Source organism: Felis catus, chromosome B3 (genome assembly GCF_018350175.1).
Source record: "Felis catus isolate Fca126 chromosome B3, F.catus_Fca126_mat1.0, whole genome shotgun sequence".
Classification (NCBI taxonomy): domain Eukaryota; kingdom Metazoa; phylum Chordata; class Mammalia; order Carnivora; family Felidae; genus Felis; species Felis catus.
This window is the reverse complement of record NC_058373.1, coordinates 31,852,712-31,874,527: the sequence shown is the minus strand read 5'-3', so window position 1 is coordinate 31,874,527 and position 21,816 is coordinate 31,852,712. Positions and strand designations below refer to the sequence as shown.

The following is a 21,816-nucleotide window of genomic DNA, read 5'->3' as shown; positions in this document are numbered from 1 at the left end:
TGAGGATATCCCTCCTCCATCTGGATCTGATAGCCTGCCCTGGAGGCCAATGGCCCAACCTCCCTGAGCCCGGGGTGTTCATAGGTCCATCCATCCATCTGTCTGGCCATCCATTCCCCCAGCAGTAAACAAGGTCGCTGTATCCCCCAACCTTTGGGGAGCTGTCAGGCTGGGTGGGGAGAGGCAGTAGGAGGAGTTGGAGGACAGTGACTCTCCAAGCTGTCTGCGAGGGCTGCTGGGACCTGGGGAGGAAGTGATGGGCATGACCGGGTGGTCATCAAGGATTCGGTCTGCCATAGGAAAACCAGTTCTGGCGGGAGGCAGAAGACCCTATTTCTCAGTTGCATGAGAGCTGTGTGTGTGTAGCTTGGAGCAAAACACTTGACTTAACTGGGCCTCAAGTTCCTCATCTGTACAATGGGCAGAGCAGTGCCTACTGATGGCAAGGTTGTGAGGTCAGGTGAGGAGGGGGGTGGGAAATTGCTTGGTTCGTTAAAACCCACCTCACAGATGTCAGGGGAACATCTGATCCCTGCCTCAAAGAAGGGGTGGGATTCCGGGAGAGATTGAGGATCGTGGTTTTCAAGTGGAGAGGACAGTGTGAGCAAAAGTGTGGAAGCAGGAGTGTGGAGGTGTGTGCGTGGGAACAGCAAGAGGGGAGAAGGGATGAAGTGGGGAGAGCATGTTCATGGGATGGGGAGTTGCAGGGGTGCCAAGGGAATGGAGGGCAGGTACTGGCTCCATGCGCCCCAAACCCTCTGCCATCACCTGTTTTCCCAGGCCTCTCTGAGCCAGGCTTGCAAAGCTGGAACCTGCGAAGCCCACTGAAGCATCAAATGGGTCTTGGGAGGTGGGAAGGTAGCGTTCATAATGTCCATTTTCTGGAGCAGGAAACTGAGCCCCTAGTGGAGGTGGATGGCTTGCCTGAGTCTTCTCATGGAGTCAGTAGCAAAGCCAGGCTGGAACCCAGGGGCCCGCCAAGCCTTTTGTCGTTTCAGGTATAGCAACGAGCACAGAGGTGGGAGTGACTTATGGGACTCTGTCGCAGGGACACCCGTATTTTGGTGAGCTTTCTACATGGTGTGGTGGGATCAAGGGGCAGCAGTTTGGGGGAACAGTTTTCTTCCCGGCAAGCCAGGTCACTGAGGCTTAAGGTGACCCCAACAACGAGTGCTCACTGTGCTGGGTGATTGGGGAGAGGGACTAGGAATGGGGCTGGGGCTGTCAATGGCTCAGAGGCTCCAGGCAACCCTCCTAGCCCACTGGAGTTGGTGGATGACACAGAAAACAGTGTTGCATAAATAATCTCAGGACAGAATCCAGCCCTTTCCCAACCTGAGGGGTGAGAGAAAGTTACAGCCAGTGTAAGGTAAGAAGGTACAGTGGATAAACATGGACCTTGGACTCGGATCCCTGCTCTGCCCCATACCGGCTGTTCCTGATCAGGTCACTTCTCTGACTCTTTGTTTTCTCTTCTGTGAAATGGCTGGGGGTGGGGGAAAGGGGGGGGGGAGTGATGGTTACTTTGCAGCATGATTGTGAGGATTAAATCATATGCTAGCCTGACTACAATTCGGGAGCCCTTCCTGGAGGAGAGGAGATTCCAAAGACTTCCAGAACAGAGACAGACTGGAAGGCACCAGGGATCCAGGCTTGGAGGCAGGGGCGGGACACACATCCGCAGGCCTTCTGCTGCTGCTGCGGGGAGGTGCCTGATTCTTCCGCACAAGTAATGTGTGTTAAATCCTGCTTCTGTTCCAGGCCTGGCCTCTCAGAGCTCTTGGGGAGATAAGAGACCACAGCGAGGCCACTGTGGTCCTTGGATGTCAGAGGGGAAGCCACTGGGTCTACTCTGGGGGGAGGGGGAAAGACTTCTACCTTAAATCCCTGCTCTGCCATCGTCCTGTGCTGGGACTTAATCCCTCTGTGCCTCCTTTCTTCCTTTGTAAAATGGGGGATGACAGTGCCCCCCAACACACACAAGATTGTAGACTTGAATATGCAATGAATTTAAAGAAGATATTAAATACAGAACATTAGCTATTATGATCCTTGTGCTGGGTGAATGGCAGCTTGCCGGATAGACAGGTTGGAGGGCTACACTCCAGGGGGAGGGAACGTTTAGGCAAAGGCCCAGAAGCTTGAGAGAGCACAGTTTCTTTTGGGAACTTGGGGGAATAAAAGGTGGGGAGCGTGGGGTCAGGTGAGGGGCCGGCCATGGGGGCACACCCAGGAGAGAGAGGGCGGAGTCTGCCCCCACCTCTCACCCAGCAGGAAGCCTGCCCTTGAGTCACTGCTGGGCTGGGAGGCGGTGGGGGCCACGTGGAGCTGAGGCCCTCGGGTGGGCATGGGGGGGGGGTGGGGAAATATTATTTTAATCTTCCTCTTAAAGCATAATTGCTTTTTGTCGGCGGGTGTTCCGGGAGCCGCCTCCCCGAGAGATTGCTTTGCAGGCTCCTGTCCGCCAGGAGCCAGGCAGGGCTGGGCCAGCTCCGTGCTGCATTAATACTCCGCAAATGCGATTTCATGGCCTCAAATGAGATTAGGGCCAGAGGCTGTGCTCTCTGGTGGAGATGGTGGGCGGTGTGGGCGAGGGACCCGCGCTGAGTAGGGAATCTGAGAGGGAGGGAATCAGGGATCCCAAGCCCGCTGGCCCTGAATAAGCAGTTTCCTGTAACTGGAGCTCCCCCCGACCTGCTGGCTCATCCCAGCTGCAGAGCAGGCCCTGGGGCCCTGTATGGTGGCGTGGCGGGTGGTGGGTGGCGGCTGGGGTACTCTGGGCTGTCTCCCCCACCCCAGACTCCCCACAAGCCCCTCAGTAAAGGCAAGGGCTGTGATTCCAAGTACAGCCTCTGCAGCCATGTGGCCTGGGTCTGAAGCTTGGCCCTTCTGCTCCAGGCTCTGCCTCTGTTTTCTCATCTGTGAAATGGGGACTAGAATAGTACCTATCTCACGCCTATTTGTGACAACTGAGTTCGTGTCTGTAAAACGTATAGATAGGGCCTGCCACATAGCAAGTGCTTGTTGAGTGTTTGATTTTACTATGAGGTTCACCCACCAGCTATTTGTGCCCTAGAAGGGGAGAGAAGGCCACTGAGGGCTTGGACCCTGGAGGAAGGAGGATTATCTGGGGGGCAGTCACCATTATCCTAGGCTGAAGTGGGGGCTTCTGGGGAACTACAGGGAGGAGGAAGACATCTGATGTTAATGTCATCCCTCACTCATTCAGTGAGCACCCACCTGGCACCAACTTTGTGCCAGGCAATAGCCTGGCCCCTGAGGATGGGACCGCCAGGCACAGTCCCTGTCCTCAGAGGAGACAGTCCCTCTCCCAGAAAGTAATAGTGGGTCATGTACCTGGGCGCAGAGAGGCCTGGGGGCTGTGGATCTGATACCCCTGGGTGGGGATGGGGGCAGTGGGAGAAGGTTTCAGGGCAGATTTGCTAGAGGTTGTTCCATTTGTGTCTTGAGGACGCATCATGAATTATTCAGGCTGGCAGAGGGACGACAACAGTCCAGGCAGGTGGAGCAGTGAATGTGAAGGTCGGGAAGCTGGAGAGATCAGAGCCCATTTCAGGGGGCCACAGGCATGTAGTGTGGCTGGAGCGTGGGTGTGAGGCAGGGATCGGTTTCCACGAGGCTGGAGAGACTGGGGTGAGTAGACTGGGAGGCCTTCCGGGGTCTCCTGAGAAAACTCCAATCTCTCCTGAGAGCAGTGGGGCCCTCCTGAAGTGTTTACTGAAACAGAGGAGGGACCTAGTCACATTTGTGGGGTTGGAAGAGTCAGGGCGAGGGTTCAGCCTATGGCACCCCCAGCCCGAGTGGACCCCGAGTGGGCCCCCTCCTCCACTTCGGTGGGTCTGGCTCCTGCACCCCCACCTGAGGAAAGGGAATGGCAGGTGGCTTCCATTGCTTACCCCTTTATTTAGTTCTTTGTTAATGAGTTATTGATTTTTCAAAAGAAAAATGCCCCAAAGCCACGTTGCATCTTTAGCAAAGTGATTCACGACGTGAAGATAGGCCCTGGGCCGCCCCCAGTGAGAACTCTGGTTACCGAATGCTGAGAAGGCTCCTTCAACAAGGCGGTCAATAAATGTGCCTGCTGAGCCAACGAGAACAGCGCGCCTGTTACAATCACCCCAAGTCCGCTGTTGCAAAGCGGGGGCCACGGGGGTTCAGGTGGGCACACGCTGGTGTGCACGTGGAGGAAGTGCGGTTCAGTGCCGCCCGCCATGTGCTGGGCCTCTGTTCTCTCACCTGCTCCTCACCAGGCCCCTGCCAGGTAGGCTATCCTCGCTGCTTTACAGAGGAGAAATTGCCGCCCTGACAGGCCGGAGGACTTGCCCAGATGCTTGCTGCGGGGCCTGGCCGAGCCAAGGTTAAGGCCAGGCAGGCTGCGGATTCACCACCATAATTATAGGAGGTGACCCTCCTGAAGTCGGCCACTCAACAGCCAACAGATGAACACCTGCTGTGTATTCCACTCCGGCTGCGGGGACGTGATGTGGTGTTTGGAGAACAGAGACTCTGTAAGAGAACTGCCTCAGTTGACACCTGTCAAATTCTGGGGGAGGGGCAGGGACTTGGCCAGGTGCCACACCCCTGCCTCTGGTTTATCACCTGTTGGGGGTGAACTCAGCAGCACAGACACAGGCAGGTGTCACCATGGACAAAGAGGACTGTTCAGAGCAGGGGATGAAGGGAGTCAGGAATGCTTCCTGGATGAACTGTCTTGAGCCAGACCGTAAGGACAAATTGAACTTAAGTAGGAAAGCAGGAGACTTTTCTGGCAAGGGGTCTGCCAGAAAGGTGTGGCTGTGCAGAGGGGTCCGGAAGCTGGGCACCGAGTGGGTCTGGGGAAAAGGGAGACCGGGACTAGAATATCTGGTGGCGGGGGAGGGCATGTGAAGGTTTGAGCACTGGGTGGAGGTGTCCGTATTTCACCCTACAGACATTTTTTGCTTCTTTGGCCCATTTCTGGTGGGGAGAACCTGCCAGGTCCCAGTTTGTTCAGCAAGGAAAAGAACAAGCATTTTTGGAGCACTCAACTGAGTATCAGTGCTAAGAGCAGTACCTCCATTGCCTCATTCAATCCTCAGAGCAGCCCTGATTTCCCCTCTGTATAAAAAGGGACACCAGGGGCACCTGGGTGGCTCAGTCAGTTAAGCGTCCAACTTTGGCTCAGGTCATGGTCTTGCGGTTTTGTGAGTTCGAGTCCCGCGTCGGGCTCTGTGCTGAAAACTCGGAGCCGGGAGCCTACTTCAGATTCTGTGTCTCCCTCTCTCTCTGCCCCTCTCCTGCCTGTGCTCTGTCTCTCTCTGTCTCTCAAAAATGAATAAATGTAAAAAAAAAATTAAAAAAGGAGGGACACCAAAGCTCAGAGAGGGTCACTATTCTGAACCAAGATCACACAGCTATAAGCTTCGCTAAGTTTCCCACACCCTCCATCCTTTGCCTTTCCCAGAAGCCCAGTGCAGTGGATCAGACGAAATACAGAGAAAGTGATGGGGGTGGAGAGTGGAGGGTGGGAGGAACATGGAGGATGTCAAGGGGTGTGGGACAGGACTAAGGGGAAAGGAAGGCCAAGTTTGCAGGCCCTGGGAGACACCCTTCCCTGGACTGAATGCAGGGATATCTAGGCCTAAAGGGACAATTAGAGCTGGGCCCTGGGACACAGCATGAGGGAGTATGGACAGCTGTGAATCACGTGTCTGCACAGACTCTTCCTGCTGCACAGTAAGCCCAGTGAAAAGCCATAGGAGGAAGCAGGACCTTTCCTTCCCCAAGAGCCAGCCTCAGATCCAGTCCAGTGGCTTGCCCTGCATAGCTGGAGGCTCCCTAAATGGCTGTGTTTAACCCCTGGCCCAGCTTCGGGGCAGGTCCAAGTACTCTCTCCTGGAGGGAGGTGGGGAGGGTTACCTATTAGCTGTGAGATCACTCATTACCTGCTTCTGCTCACACTGGAATCTGAGTCATCAAAGCTTGGGGCTGGCCTCTAGGCATTTGGGGAGCAGGCTCACTTCCCTTGGCTGGGGGAGGCAGAGTACCCCTTACCAGGGATGGGCAATGAGGCAAGAAGAGGAGCTGGGGAGGCAGAGGGAAAGGTGAGGTTCACGGTGTTGTTAAGTAGGAAAGCCACATGCAGTCCCAGGCTGATGGCATTCTCACTGGCCAGGAGGAAGCAGTTCTGGGGGTAGGGCTAGCGTGGCACAAGAGTGTCACAGGGGTCCTTGGCCCAGGGAGCCGGCCAGCCCACAAATGAGGTGGTAGGAAGGCCGTTCTGGTGGCTGCTGAGTGTGCAGGGCTCGCTAGCACTCCGGAGCCAGACCGCCTGGAACCAGTGCATTTATCTTCTTCCCAGGCAGGAAGGCCAAAGGCTAGGGTTCCAGGGGTACAAAGCTCAGATGGCTGGTAAGGCAGCTGGGTGAGAGCCAGAGCCCACATGCAGGGGGGTGAGGGGCCACAGTGAAGCAGGGAAGGGACTGGGGTAAAAATTTGAGGAGATGTGATGGCAGGAGCACTCTCAAGCCCTGAGAACCAGTGCTCACTGGTTTCCTTAGACTTTGCTCCCAAAGTGTCCTGCTGGCCTCTCTCAAGCCCCGCTGCAGAAGGCTGAACTGGGCCGTGAATGGCTCACGTAGGCACTGAGGCAGCACTGGTCCCCCCTCCCCTATCTGCTGCTGCAGCCTCGGAGACTAACAGGAAGGAGGAGGCACAGTAAGGTGGCTGGGGAACCATCCCTGAGACCCTTTCCACCCGTGCGCCTGCCTGGTGGGGATGAGATGGGCCCAGGAGGCAGGGGCCCCACCTTCAGCAGACCTGGGAGGGAGAAAACTGGCTGTGGGACTCCCAGCTTCCATCTCCGGCCATCTGGGTGACCTTGGCTGGTCTTTCCAATTCTGATTGTAGGTGAGGCCTCAGTTTTTGAGGCCTCAGTTTTTGTCTCTAAACTGGGGACAGCTGCATCCTTCCTGCCTCTCTCTAGACTAGGGGTGGAGGGGTAAGGAGGGGGCCTCCAGAAAGCCATAAGCTCCTGCCTCTTGTTGCCAGGATGGGCCTGCTTTGGTCCCCAGACCCAGGAAAATGGGAAGAACCCTCAATATGGGCTCTAAAACAGCTGGCAGAAGAAAGAGGCAGGCCGCAAGAGTTTTCCAGACACCTCTCAACCCCACCCAGTACCCCAGATCTCACCTTTGCCGGACCAGGGTTCTGACCATGTTTCGGGGCCCGGTTCCCATCTAGCCTCCCCGGGGAGCAGACCTCACCCCAGGCCAAGGGCCAGTCAGTCCTCATTCTGCCATCTCACTGCCCGGAAAAGGACTTCGAACCGCGTCTGGCACAGGGTAAGTGCTCAATAAAAAGAATTGTTACCTTTGTAATAATTTCTTGTGGAGCTCAGAATTGGATTTGTCGGCCGTCGTTAGCTATTTATAGTTTATTTTCAGCAATATAATGAACACCCATTAGCTGACCGCCCAATCGAAGAGACGTTACAATAACATACCTACTTATTCCCCATTCTCTCTGTCACCTTCCGGCCCAGCCGCCAAGAAGGAACCATTTTCTTGAACTTTGTGTTTATTATTATTTTTTATTTTTTTATTAAAAAAATTTTTTTTAACATTTATTCATTTTTTGAGAGAGAGCACAAGCAGGGGAGGGGCAGAGAGAGAGGGAGACACAGAATCTGAAGCAGGCTCCAGGCTCTGAGCTGTCAGCACAGAGCCCGACGCGGGGCTCGAACTCATGAAACGCGAGATCATGACCTGAGCTGAAGTCGGACGCTCAACCGACTGAGCCACCCAGGCGCCCCATGTTTATTATTATTAAACAAACGAAAGACTACAGGCACCCAAAGAGGCAGGATGGCTGTACATTCATTAACAGAAATAACTGTTTTTACCAATCAAGTTGCAACTTCCTGCGGGTAGCATCTGGGTCTCCACAGTGGGGCTGGGCATACAGAGCCATTGGTGAATCGGGTTGATAGACTGGGGTCTCAAAAGCAGGGAGGGTGAGGACTGGATGCCAGAGAGCAGGCAGGACCCACCACCAAAAATAGGGAGAAGGGCTTCTGCTCCCCCGCCCCACTATACCTGGATTATACCCATGTGGCTTCTGCTCTGCCCTATGACGTCACACAGTGTTGCCCAGGTGACCCAGCTGGGTGGGCAAGCTCACAGCTTTTCCAGGTCTTGGCAGAGAAAGGGCCACCCCTGTGTTTACCTTCCTGGGGGTACAAAGAGCCGATTGTTTCCTTTGCTGACCCCTACCCAGCTGGTCACAGCCCAGAGCCCTGAGGACACCTCTACTCCAAGAATGTCTCACTTCTGAGAAAGTTCCAGGCTGCCCCCCACCTCGCCATCTCCAACCCCCCACTGTTTCCCCACCCATCTAGCTCCCAGAGCCAGCGTATGCCCCCCCAACCCGAGACAACACTGACGCTCTATACTGTTTGCCAAGCCCCAAGACTCCACAGTGCCCAGGCCAGCTGGGCAGGGCCAGTGCCTGGTCAGCCACCAATATCAGGTACTGGTCCCCAAGATTGTTAAACAAGGCCAAACACTCCTGCCCCCAAGAGGATGGGACGGAAAAAGAAAAAGGTGAGGGCTAGGGGCAGGGGTCATTCATCTGTATGAGCTCATCTCTCCTTCAAAGTCCCTTGTTTTATTTGCTCCTAAATCATGACAAAAGCTTCCCTTATCCGGGTCCCAGTTTTCACAGCCGTGAAATGGAGAGTGAGGGGGTCTCTCGGTGTTCTTCCAAGTTAGGCATGCTGTACTCTGGGGCCACGTGGGATCTGAATTCGGTGTGTTTGCAGGTGTTATCAGCTCCTGGTACCCTTACCTGGTTGTTTCTGTCTTGTATCCCCATGACCCAGAGAAAAATGTGGCTTGAATGGGTATAGTACCCCTCCCCCCGCATAGCCTGGAAAGGAGTTTTTGCTGTGTTGTCACAAAGGCGCAGAGACCCTACTACGATGGCTCAACCATCCCCCTCCAGGATCTTCTGGGAGATTCCCACACTGCTGCCCTGGGACTGCCAATGCTCCACCATCCTCCACCCTTCCAGCCCTGGCCCAGACCCCTGCCCCAGGCCGCAGATGCTCCAACTCCTAGAAAGAAGGGCTTCTTGTTGGTTTTGATCACTGCTGTATCCCCAGAATTCAGAACAGTGCCTGACACATAGTAGGTGCTTAATAAATATCTGTGACAGAACAGCAAGACCTTGCCAGGAGGGGACTAAAATCTCTGAGTGGTGAAATGCAGACAGTTCAATATGAGGCCTCCCTTATCTCCTGCTAACTGGCAAGGCTGAGCCTATGGCCTCGACTGTGCCAAGTACTGACTGGGGTGGCAGAATGAGCTAAGACCAAAGGCACCAGGTACTTGCTAACTTGGGAACACCCTCTCTTGCTGTTAGACTCAAACCAAATAGCTACAGGTGCCCCACTGTGGTTTCTACTTTATTACCCTCGACTTGGGTGTCTGGGGTTCCTGGTGTTCTCTACCCACAGCTGGCTCCTCCCCTTGACTCTACCCTTTAAGCTACTTTCTTGAATGTCACGCACTCAGGACCAGGCACCAGGCTGGCCTGACCTAGAGGCCTTAAGCTGCCAGCTGGTCCTGAAGCTCATTCCCACCCACCCACCCAAGCTGGGTTTGGGGATCCAAGGAGCATTCGTAGAAGCCCTGAGAAGGAAATGGATTTGTTTGATTTATTTTTTTTAATGCTTATTTAAAAAGAGAGTGTGTGAGAGAGAGAGAGTGTGTGCAAGCGGGGGAGGGGCAGCGAGAGAGGGAGAGAGTATCCCGAGCAGGCTCCGCACCGTCAGCACAGAGCCCGACTTGGGATTTGAACTCACGAACCATGAGATCATGACCTGAACTGAAACCAAAGCGAGACGCTTAACCAACTGAGCCACCCAGGTGCCCCGGATTTGTTTTGTTTAATTCATAATTTTGTGGAACATTTTTAATGATTGCGTAGAATCCCCTATAAGAATGTTCATATTGTGTACATATAGTATTACATATTCCTATTCCCTCTTTTGTGAAGCTTCTATTCATGTCTTTTTTATTGTGGTGATGCTTCCAGATCTCTGTGTATTGGGGATATTCATCCCTTTATATATATTGCAGATATTTTCTCCTATTTGTTTTTTCTCTGGACTGTGGTGAATTGGAGGCTATCATAGAAGTTGGTGTGGATTGTTAATGTAATCCGAGCGATCAGTCTTTTCTTTATGATTTCTAATTTTTGCGGCATCTTCGAAAGAGTCTTTCCTTGTCCAAACGCCACAACTCCCATGGCTAGTACTTACTAACAAGTACTGGCTACTTGGGTCATGAGCCCGAGGGCGTATACGTTGTGGCCCAGAGAAAGCTCGGCATGTCCAGAAAACACTAACAGGGCAGAGCAGAGACCTCACAAGGTGGAGACACAGACCCCATCCCACTTCCCACTCTGCCCGCTAGCAAAGCCGAGGGCCCAGACACAAGGGCTTTGGTCTCCCTGAGCCTGATTCCCCACCTAGGAGAGGGCCCTCCAGTGGCCATTGTAACTCCCAAGCAAGTTTAGATGGTGAAACTAGAAGGAACATGAAGGGCCATTTTTTAACTCAAAGCCCTTAAGATACAGCTGGGGAACCTGAATCTGGGTGAGGGGGGACTTTGGTCCTGATGCAGGCACAGCTCCGAGGGAAGCCTGCAGATTGTCCTTCCAGAGGTAGGAAGGAAGGAAGGGGAAGGCTGAGAGGTTGGCCCACAGTCCCCGCTCCAGGCCTCCCTGGCCCTGGGCCCAGCCTGCCCAGCGGCACATGCCTGCGGCGCTCACCAGGAGGCGCCAGCCTGGCATCTGGCCTCATGCCCAGAAGTGAAGCACGAGCAGTTTTTGTCCAGCCTCCTGGAAGCTGTATTTCCCAGAAGGCTGTCCCACAAGGGGAGGCATAGAGGCAGTAGGGGACAGAGAGAGGACACAACTCATGGGCCTGGCCTGCAGAATCACTGGTTGGGCTGTGGGGCTACCGTGATGCTGGGTCCTCACTTCTGGGGGCCATAGGAGGCTGGGGACAGGCCCTGTACCCCCACAGAAACAAGGGGGAGGGGGCCACCATCTTGGGCTTCTCCTGGGCATCAGGGTGATGGAGAGACACGTTAGTCACCCCTCCTGACCTCACTGCAGAACCTTAGGCCTTCCACAGGGAAGATTACAAAACCATTCCAGATATCCCCACTGACCAGGTGGGAAAAGTAAGACCCCACTGGGAGCTGGGGCAGACCTGGACTGAAACCTACATTTCTGGACACTCCAGGTCGCTGGTCTTGCTCCCCTGGCACTAAACCGGAAGACTAAGCCTGATGGAGAGTGGAGTGGGTTACGGGGGGCACACAGTGAGGGTGGGACATTGGGAAGGCAGTATCTCTGACCTATGAGGCGAGAGGTGACACTGAGCCTGTTTCCCCCCTCCCCATCCCCTTCCTTCTGGTAGGGGTTCTTTCTGCACATTGACCTCCCTCCCCTCCTCCCATCATGGCCTGGCAGGGGAGAGGGGGAGAGGGGGAAGGATAACTCTCAACACCTCTGCAGATGGTGATAGGCGCCCCCTGGGTCCTGCGGAGGGGGCCTTCCTCAGGCAGAAGGAGGGGTCTCTCTGTAGAGCTGGCACTTCTGGGGCTGGGGGTTTCTCACCTCCTAATTAGTCATCTTGTTAGTCAAGGACCACAGATTGTACCAAGAAGGCCTTTGTGATAACATCAGATCTGTAGGAAGTGAGGGAACAAGCCACAGGGATGGACATACAGGGGAAGAGGGACCCACCCAGACAAAGGCTTGAAGGTGGGAGCCAGCTTGGGATGTGCAAGAAACCACCCAGAGGCCAGCAGGGCTGGAGCCAGTGGGCAAGACGCCCAGGGGCATGAGGCGAGGTCGGTTTCCTGGGCCAGAGTGTGTAGGTCCTGACGGGCCAGCGATGCTCTGAAAGAAACAGGGAGCCACTGTTTTGAGCAGTGACAGATCTGGTCTGATTGAAATCTGTAAAGGATCACTCTGGCTGCTCTGTGAGATGGGCAGGGTGGAGGGAGTGCAAGAAAGGAAACAGTCAGGCATGCAGAAGGGGTCAGATTCTGGACATGGTTTCATGAGGTTTTTTTTTTTTTTTAATGTTTATTTTTGAGAGAGAGAGTGCACGCGAGTGGAGGAGGGGCAGAGAGAGAGAGGGAGACGAGGATCCTAAGCAGGCTCCGAGCTGTCAGCGCAGAGCCAGATGTGGGGCTCGAACTCATGAACCCTGAGATCATGACCTGAGCCGAAGTTGGACACTTAGCGGACTGAGCCACCCAGGGGCCCCCTAGACATGGTTTGAAGGCAGGGCTGGTAGGCCATGCTGTCAGGGCTCATGTAATGTTCACCCCGCCACTGTCATCAGAACGGAATGACGTTAAGAAGCGTCAAAGTCCTCAGGCCCTTCCCTTTCCCTCTGCCCAGAGGCTTCTGAGAGCCAGGAGCCACTGCGCCCAGAACCCCCAGGCTCAAGGTGGGAGCAGACAATGTGTGGGGAACTGGGGCCCTCACACAGGAAGCAGGGCAGCTTCCAAACAGGCTGGTCCAAGCCCACATTGTCCCATTGGGGAAACTGTCAGCATGACGGGGCTTCGGGTCCATGGTGTTGAGGAGCAGAGCTGGTTTAAACCCAGCTCTGCTGACGCTCGGTGCTCATCAGGACTGAGCCAGGGGATCCCCCTACCAGGGCCTGCCCCCTGTCAGGGTCTGACAGACTGAACTTGCTATTTTTTTTTTTTTAATGTTTATTTTTGAGAGAGAGAGAGAGAGAACACAAGCAGAGGAGGGGCAGAGAGGGAGCGACACAGAATCTGAAGCAGGCTCCAGGCTCTGAGCTGTCAGCACAGAGCCCGACGCAGGGCTCGAACTCACCACTGTGAGATCATCACCTGAGCCAAAGTCGGACACCCAACCGACTGAGCCACCCAGGTGCCTCATGCAAACTTTCTAGATAAAAGGTCCCAACCCTTCAGGTCCTCCTCTTCCCAGCAGCCTTTCCTGATTGCCCGGCCGCTGCTTCTGTCTCCTCTCAGCAGCTCTCACTGAATACCATGGTCCTTCAGGCCCTGAGTCACAAGCTGGTGAGCTGGTGAGCTCCCACATGTGTGTCCGCTTGGGGCAGCCAGCCTAGGGGGCGCCATGTGCAGGCAGGTGCCACTCCTTCCTGGTCTGCAGGGTTCTCTGGGGAGAAGAGAGAGGGGCATCTGGGACAGACACGTTCGTCCCTTTTCATTAATGCCTTGGGTGACTCCATGGATGTGGATGAACTTTGTAAACTGTAAGGGGCTGTGCACAGGAAGGACCTAAGGTGACAGATGGACTGGGCTGAGGTTACAGGAGAGACCGAGGGAGAAGGCCAGCTGCAGGTGGGATTTAGGAAATAGAGCAAGGGCACCCACAAAAGCAAAGGTTTTAGCAGTGAGACTGGACTTGAGAGATGAAGGCCTGTCTCCCTCCGCAGGAAGTGATCACGAACTGGGGCAGACGTGGGGTGTGGGACAGAGGTAGGGAGAAGATGGGGTCAAAGGCAAGTGCCCTATAGTTCCAAACTGGGTGGGGGTGGGTGGATGACAAAGGGAAAGGCACTTGGTGGGGAGGGGATCGGTGAGGGACCGGAGTTCTAAGGAGGCAGTAAGGGCAGGGGACCACCGGGAAGAGGCCACTCAGCCCTGGCTCTCTCCACAGGTCACTGAGAGCCCAGAGGAGCCCCTGAACACCTCACAGAGTGTGGAATCTGTCACCAGCCACCTGTCTCCCCCTAATAAGGAGACCATCATGGTCACTCTCCACGGGGCCACCAACCTACCCACCTGCAAGGATGGCTCTGAGCCGTGGCCATACGTGGTAGTGTAAGTGGTGCCGGGAGTAGGGGCAGGGGCTGGTGCGGGGCTGTGAGCAGAAGCCAGTGGATGGATATTTGGAATTCGAGCAACCAAAGGTTGGGGGCGGGGACCGTGATACCCAGAGGGGAAAGCCAAGTGTGAATCACACAGGGGCTGGAGGCTCTGTACGCGTGAGGCCTGACATCTTCCCTGCTGCGTGGGAAGCTGTTCACCAGGACTGGGGAAGGAAGGAAGAGCCACTCCTTGATCCCACAGCCAGCTGGGCAGGGCTTGGCCACAGTTTGACCTCAGGGAGGCAGGGCCCCTGGATACAGAAGCCTGGGCTGGGCTGGGCTCGGAGTGGGGTGGTGATCAAAGGAAGAAGGGCTGAGCCTGCCTCTCCGGGACTCTGGGTGCCCCATCCCCCCACGCCCTATTCTGGGATAGGTCCTCACAGCCATCTTCCTCCTTGCCCCCCCCCACTTCTCAGGTCATTTCTATCTTAGGGACTTCCCTAGTTCTGGTCCTTTTAATGCACCCCACGTCCCCCGTCAGCCAGCTGCAATCAGGCTGCACGCTTCTCCCAGCCTGGTGGCCGAGTGAGGCCCGCCACGCCATCTGCTGCCCACGCTGTGGGCCTCGCTTCTCCCAGGAGGGCATCAGGGGGTGACAGGGTGTCCATCCGGCCAACCTTCCGTACGGAGGTCGGACATCCGTTCAATCTTGGTTGTGAAGCACTGCACAGTAACCCCTCCGCCAAGCTTGTCATCCCTGAGCCCCTCTGTAAACAGTGGGAGCCACCAGGGCCTCCCCACAAGCTACTCTACACCTCCCCTCCTCTACTAATTCCAGTTCAGTGCCTGCCTCAGGCTTTTGCCCACATGTCCTTTGGGGGAGTGCCTGCCCCAGCCCTCACCCAACACCTGCTGAAATCCCACCTTCAAAGCCTTATTCTTGACTGCCTCCTCCTCCAGGCAGCCACCAGAGTTGAGCTCTCCTCTCTGGAGCTGCACAGCAATGGCAACTCTGATCTGACACACTTCACATAAATACAGTTATGGGCTGTTCTTCTGTCCCCCAAACTGGGGCTCCAGAGGACACATCCCAGGTCTTCCATTTCCCCCACGATGCGCCCAGCCTGGGTCTGAGCACCGACTTAGGGATCAAGGAGCCACGGAGACAGCCAGCCAGTAGCTATGACAACAACCCCCGCACCTCCACACAGTTGAAAGGGGGGTAGATGGTGTGCTGGAGACCAACAGGTGGGACACTTGCTTGTCTCAAAAGGCCCATTTCCACCCACCCACCCAGCTCCTCGGCCCTCCCCTCCCCCAACTCCATTTCCGCCGTGAGGAGGGACAGGTGGCAGAGAGTGGGCTTGGCAGGGAGCTCGCCTTCTCCCCTCAGCTATTTCCATAAACCAATTATCGCCGATCATCTCGGGAGATTGAGGCCCTGCCTATCACCAAGCCAGCCTGGGCGGCGGGGCGGGGAGCGGGGCGCCGCGTTGCTCTGCGGCGGGCACCGCGACCCTCGCCTTCACCCGGTTGCCATGGGAACGCGCGGCGGGAGCCCAGCCGGCCGGAGCCTGGGTGAGGGGTGTGGGGGCGGCGGGGAGAGCGCATGGCTGCACCCATCTCCACCCAGGGAGGGGGCAGGGAGCAGAGCCCGGCCGAGCCTGCGGCCCCGCGTTCCGGGGCGTTCCAGGGCTCCTGGCGGCTGAGCCGCCACCAGCCCCGGGGGTGCTAATGAGATGCAAATGACAGCAGAAGGGAGGGCTTCTGAGAAGGAAGGCCCAGCTGTCAGGAACCTGAAAGAGGCTTTTGCAGCGAGCCCCCAGCCCCAGGCAGGAACCCCAAAGGGACGACCCAGACCCTCAGAAGCCAGAAGCCCTGGGAAGAATCTGATGTGCCCTGGATGTCTGATTCCACTTACGCCATTAACAAAGCAGACCACAGGCATGAGAAGCCAGTCCCCCGAAGTGTTCCTTCCTCTCACGATGAATATTGCAATGCTTAAAGTATATAGGGTATATATTTAATATATATTAATAATATTGATCTTCCATAGTCTTTCAAAACACTTTTTCTCATCATTCTCATGCCTGTGTTTCTGGTGCCCTCAGCTTGGTCTCCTGGCTGAGCCTCCTGCTCTCTGCCATCCCTAGGGGTCTCACCTCTGGGGCTTCCTGTCCCTGCCTAGTTCCGCCCTCTCTCTGGGTCTGTTGCATCCCCAGCAGGCCGACCTGCGGGGACAATGGTGGAGTAGGAGTTAAAGCACAGGCCTAAGAGTACCCCGGAGTCATTTACTCATTCAGCCCATTAGTGGGGAGCTGAAGAGAACTCAGGTCTAATGATGGGGACTCCCTAGCTGGGGGCTTGGTCACTTCACTCCTGTGCAGGCTCCAGCCTTAAGCTGATCTAGTAACCTCTCGCTGTGATTGACCCAGACCAAGAAGTCCACATGGCTCATCTTGTGGTTCCAACTCTTTCCATCTGAGCCATTGACCTGCTTCCAGTCTGACCCCTCTACTCCTCTGAAATAGCTTTCTCTAAAATGACGGCTGTGCTTGACCCCATTACGTCCGCTGGGCATCTCATCTTTCCAGATGCTGGCCTGTCCCAGGTTTCAACCCTTGGTCGCTCCTCTTCCTCTGTACTGTCTGCATAACATCCTCATCCTGCTGTCACTAGTCATATTCCTCCCCCCACCCCAACATCCCCCCCCCCACTCCATCCCCGAGTCCTGTAAATGTGTCTCCTGTATCTGAAATCTGGCTGCTTCTCTCTGCCGGCTCGCCCCACCTTAAGCTTCTGCACTTTTCTCTTCTTAGCACATCTGATCTTACCCATCTTCAAACCCCAAGGGTTCTCACTGCTCCCAGGGTAAAGAGGATTCTAGACCCAGCAAGGTTGGGTCCTTGCGGCCCCCTCCAGATCCCCAGCAGCATGACTCCCGTCTCCCTTTCTTCGCTCCAGCTGTACCACGTGTCTATCTCTCAGTTCTCTGAGCAGACCCTGTTTCCTCCCTCCCTAGGCCTTTCAGGATCCCTCCCCCAGAACATTCTCCTTTCCCCTCCCCTCTTTGGATCCCAGCTAAATCACCTCCTCCAGGAGGTCCCCCCTGACCTCCCAGACCAGGCCAAAGTTTCCTACATTCCACGCCTCCCTGGGACTTTTTACTTCTGCAGTGTCACAGCTGGCCTCACAAGTTTGATGTGCTTTCATGGGATTCCTGGCTTACTCTTCCTCGAACCTACCCCCATAGTGGCCCTCTAGTTCAACAAGTGACCACCAGGTCTGTATTGCTCCCCATTCTATCCCTACTATTTAACACAGCACCCGGAGCATAGGAGGCTGTCAATAACTGTTGAATGAATCCGGCCCCATTTCTAGCTTGCTCTGTGACTTTGGGAAGGTTCCTTGTCCTCTCATTGCTCAAATGCCTCTCCTAGGAAGCTGCCTCAGAGGGCTGTAGGGATGGGGAGCCAGTAGGAGATGCTGACAGATGTAAAGTATGACACAGAGTAAAGGTTACCCCCAGTGCCCACGGTGGGCATGGAAGATCTGTCAGAAGAAAGCGGTGGGGCAGTGGAGAAAAGCGAGAATGGGATCAGGAAACCCCAGAATCTGGCTCACTGCCCCTGACAGGGTAGTCCCTGTCCCTCTCCGAGCCTTAGTCTTCCCGTGGCCAGGATGTCTATTCTGGTCTCTGTGCTGTTTCAAGGCTTGCCAAGCTGATTCGTGCTCTGGCCTGGGAAATAGTGTCCGTTCTTAAGAGACAACAAGAGCCCCAGCTGTACATGCAAGACAGATTCCAAGTCCAGGTCTGCTGGGCCAGTGCCCGGGCCCCAGGTCTCCCCTGACCGATCTGAGCCTGAGCAGTGCCCAACACCTGCCTCCTGGCCTGGCACAGAGAGACCTGCCAGTCAGAGCCCAGCAGGGACCAGGAAGGCAGTGGCCCTGACAGGTGGGGGGGGGGTGGGGTGCCCTCACAGGCAGGGTCTGGGGAAGGGGCCAGCCAGGAGACATCCTGTGGGGTTCTAACCCTCGGCCAAAGGATTGGTGGCTGGGTTGCCAGTTGGCAGTGGCTGCTCTGACCGCCCGCTGCCCAGAGCTAAGGAACAGGGCTGGAGCCAGGACCGGGAGGGGAAGGGCTGCTTCCTCTGTGCACGTGGGGGAAGGCTTGGCCGGAGCCACAGTGGGCGGGGCAGAGCACAGGTCAGAGCCAGTGAGTCATATTTGGAGGATCTTTGGTTTTCTTGGGTGAGCCTGAGGGCCCTGACCCTGGTCCCAGACTGAGACTGACCTTGGTCATATGCTGAGCCCTGACTCCAGTCAAAGACTGAGCCCTAATCACACACTGGGCCCCTACCCTGGCCACAGACGGAGCTCTGACCCTAGTGACTAATTGGAGAAAGTACTGAAAGTAGGACAATTGTGTAAGGTCCTCGTAGGAGAAGGTTAAAGGTCATATTTACCAAGTGCCTACCATGTACTTGGCAAATGTGCTAGGAATGCGTGTGTTTGTCCATGTGTGTGTACGTGTGTGTGTGGTATGTATGTGCTTCCCATAATTTAATCATCACTTAGTCCTTTGAGCCAGGTAAAATACTATCCCCATTTTGCAGATGAGGTCACTAAGGGCTCAGCATATTTCTGTGAGGTGGCCAGAGTCACAGAACTATAGTGCATACCCAAGCCAGGATCCAGGATTCCAAAATCTAAAAGCTTTTTCAGCCTCACTCCCTGACTTGATCCTCATGCGGTGGTTGCCCCTCTTAGAAGGGGTGTTGGCCTCAGGGTCCTAACCCAGACTTCCAGAGAAGATCCAGTGAGCAGTCTGAAGACCCTTCCTGGGATCTGGATTGCCCACACCTTCCCCCCGCCTGGCTGTGAGCCTTGGCCAAAGGCTCCAGAGGGCAGGGACTTGGGCAGAGTGGGTGGAGGCCTGGCATGACTCATAGGTGACCCGTGAGCTTGTCTCAGCAGCCAGAGGGCTGGGCTCAGCAAAAATAACAAAAATACACACAGTGACAGTGAGCATGGGACAGTGCCAGGAAAAAGCAGCCCCCATTTGCTGATGGTGGCCCACGCTGAGCTCACGCAGAGCTCGGTTCTTCTGCACCCTGGCTCTAATACAGCAGCCCTGGCAGGCAGGTTGCATTAGCCCCATGTGATGGCCAAAGAGGTCAAGACCCAGGGAAGTGAAGGGACTTGTCTGGTTGGCCAGTAAGAATGGAGCAGATAAAGATAAGTGTCCCTGTTTGGCCACTAGTGACTCCCTCTGGTAGAGGCCAAGGTTCCTTCCCTTCCAGCAGGATGCTTGTGGGAAAAGGCACAGCATGGGGGAGAAGGCCCTGGAGAGGACTGAGAATCTCGGGTCTTATCTCCCCAGAGTCCCCAGCCTATGGTGTGGCCAGACCTCTCCACACCTTCTCCAAATGATGTCAGTCCCTTGAGGCTCAGAGCCTCAGAATTTTTGTTCAGTGAGAACGGCCTTGTATCCCAGAGCTGTAAACACAGCTGGTGTCAGTGGTTGAAAGGGGAGGGTTGCCTGAGACCGTCCCCCGCCCCCCCCCCAAGCCAGACTGAAGCCATAAGGATCTTTCCAGATGTTCCCCTATCACCGCCATGCAGGGCCCCTGAGGTCCTTCTCATACCCGAAACACTTATTCAGACCCAAAAAGCATGAGCTCTTCTGCAGAGGCACTGGAATCCTGGAGGGCAGCCCAAGAGGTCAATGCTTACCAAGAGAAGCAAGTTTTAATGGGGAAATTTCAGGCAACGAGGCAGGCCAGTGGGGAGCTTTCCTGGTGTCCTCATTGTATAACACACAGGCTGTCTCGGCTGCTTATTTCTAAGCACGGGCAAAGCTGCTGACAGGGCCCCTCCTTCCCCCACCCCTGCCTCCGGGGCATCACAGATGGCCAGGAAGTGGGGTCCCCCCTCGGGGCTTTGACTGGCTTCTGTGCCCCTTGCTTCCCACCTGAGGCTTCCAGGTCAGATGCTGCATGGTCTGGCATCCATCAAAGAAGGAGGCAGGCTACTGGGCAGGGAACTGGGGCTTGGGGTCCAGTTCAGCTCCTCCTGCCCTTGTGCCGTCTCCCTACACGCCGTGAGCTTCCATCAGAGGGAGGGGCACCGGGGGCAGCAAAGTCAGGGCCTTCAGGCCTGAGGAGCTGGCTCCACAGATGCTGAAAGCGGCCGGGTGTGTGAGACCAAGTCAAGAGCGCAGGGCTCCTTCGGGGAAGCAGCCCTCAGTCAGCCCCTCAGGTTCCTGCCATGGAGGACTGTAGGCTTGGGTTGTGGGCTGTCTCTGTTTTTCATGAGAAGTCAGAAATCCACACTGTTGTGTGAAATTAGCCAGTTTCTACACACAGACCAAACACCTCTGCGCAGCTGAATCTCTGGGCCTCGCGTCATGTCTTCTCCTCCTGATCCCTCCACCCATTCAGACTCAGCCTCCAACTTGGCCAGCTGTCCTCTTCTCCCAGGGGCCTCCCTGTGGGGACCCACTCTCTATATGTGTCTCAGAGGCACACCCCCCCTTCCTGAAGCCCCCTCTTTCTTCGCTTCCAGGATGAGCCCCCTTTGATTCCCTCTTCTCTCTGGCCACTCCTCTGTGGGATCCTTTCACCCCATACCCGGTCAATGTTGGTGCTCCCTGTTTAGTCCTTGGCATCTCCCTGGATCTCTCATTCCCCCCCACTCCCTGAAGATCTCCCTCATCCCAGGCTACCCCCAAGCCCTGTCCTGAAGGTCCAGGAATGTCTAGCTCCAGCCCAGTCCTCTCTCCTGCCCTGCAGCCCCATGGACCCACCAGCCGATGTATACTCCACCTCAGACTCAGGCTTCCCAAACCGGCCTTCTCGTCCCCTTCCCCCCTGCCCCCCTGGGGCTCACCATCCATCCAGAAGCCTGTGAGATATGGAACACTGTCATGAGCTCAGAGATGTTTAAGGGATGAGCCCACGCAGTCGGTAGGGCTGAGACTCAAACCCACAGCCTGTGAGCCTGAACACTAATCCACTCTCTCCGGCCTTCAGCATGACTGGCCCAGAAATGCTCAGGAGGCTGTGGGGTTTTATCCCTGGGGAGGGCAGGCGGTGGCTGCCCCCAAACAAAGGTAGGGGCAGATTTGCTGGCCCTGAGTGGGGAGAGAGGTTGATTGTCCCGTATCTCCCTCCCTGTCAGCCGTTGCCTGACTTTCGGGCAGCTCTGGGGCCTGTGGAAAGGCCGTGTACATGCTAGGGTGCCCTGGGGGTGTTGGAGAAGCAGGGCCTGGGGCCAGCCTGTGACTATGACTGGGGGCCCTTAGGATGTCAGTGTGGCAGGAAAACCAGACCCAGGATCCGGCCCTGGGGCCCCAGGGCCTTCGGGGAGCCCAGTCCCCGCAGCTGGGCTCCGCTTCCCTCCCTTTGAGGATGTACTTGGGCTTAGAACTTGAGGTCTGAACCCTCGTCCCAGCCCAACAGCTGCTTCTGAGGCAGTACTGAGAAGCTGCCCCAGATCAGAGCAGGTTCCCAGCAGTCTGGGCCAGGGGCCTGGCCTAGCAGAGCTGGAGAGGAAAGGAAGGTTCTGCCACACCTTCCCCCATTCAGTAAACACTTGCTGGGTCCCACTGTGCCTAGGTGGGAACTGGAAACAGCTTCAGCAGTGACAAGACAAGCCCTTGAGGGGTTCACCTAGCGTGTGTGTGTGTGTGTGTGTGTGTGTGTGTGTGTGTGTGGTGGGGGTACTAAACAGGTAATACCCACCTGTCCTTTGCCCACAGTCTCCCAAGGCAGAGGGCGACTGAGCAGGCTCCAGACCCCAGCCAGCACTTGGGTATTTGGGCCCCTCGGGAAGGCTGGTCTCTTGGGAAGGGGGCAGGAGGCAGGGCTCTATGTCTGAGATGCCAGACTCAGAATGTGGACCATACACCATGCAAG

The 21,816-nt window shown here is 55.8% G+C and overlaps 1 protein-coding gene across 12 annotated transcripts in view; it reads left to right on the top strand.

Annotated features, from left to right (window-relative positions):
* Positions 1-21,816, top strand: part of CCDC33 (coiled-coil domain containing 33) — a 111,902-nt gene that overhangs the window by 13,001 nt on the left and 77,085 nt on the right. For 7 of the 12 annotated variants that reach the window (XM_045059029.1, XM_045059028.1, XM_045059034.1 and 4 more), the window contains one exon: positions 13,747-13,910. In XM_045059029.1, the coding sequence (XP_044914964.1) occupies positions 13,747-13,910 (164 nt within the window). Of the gene's footprint in view, positions 1-7,901; positions 8,604-8,667; positions 9,189-9,227; positions 9,386-13,746; positions 13,911-21,816 lie in introns of those variants that run through there. The other 5 variants (XM_045059035.1, XM_045059033.1, XM_045059036.1 and 2 more) reach the window with 5 other exon arrangements.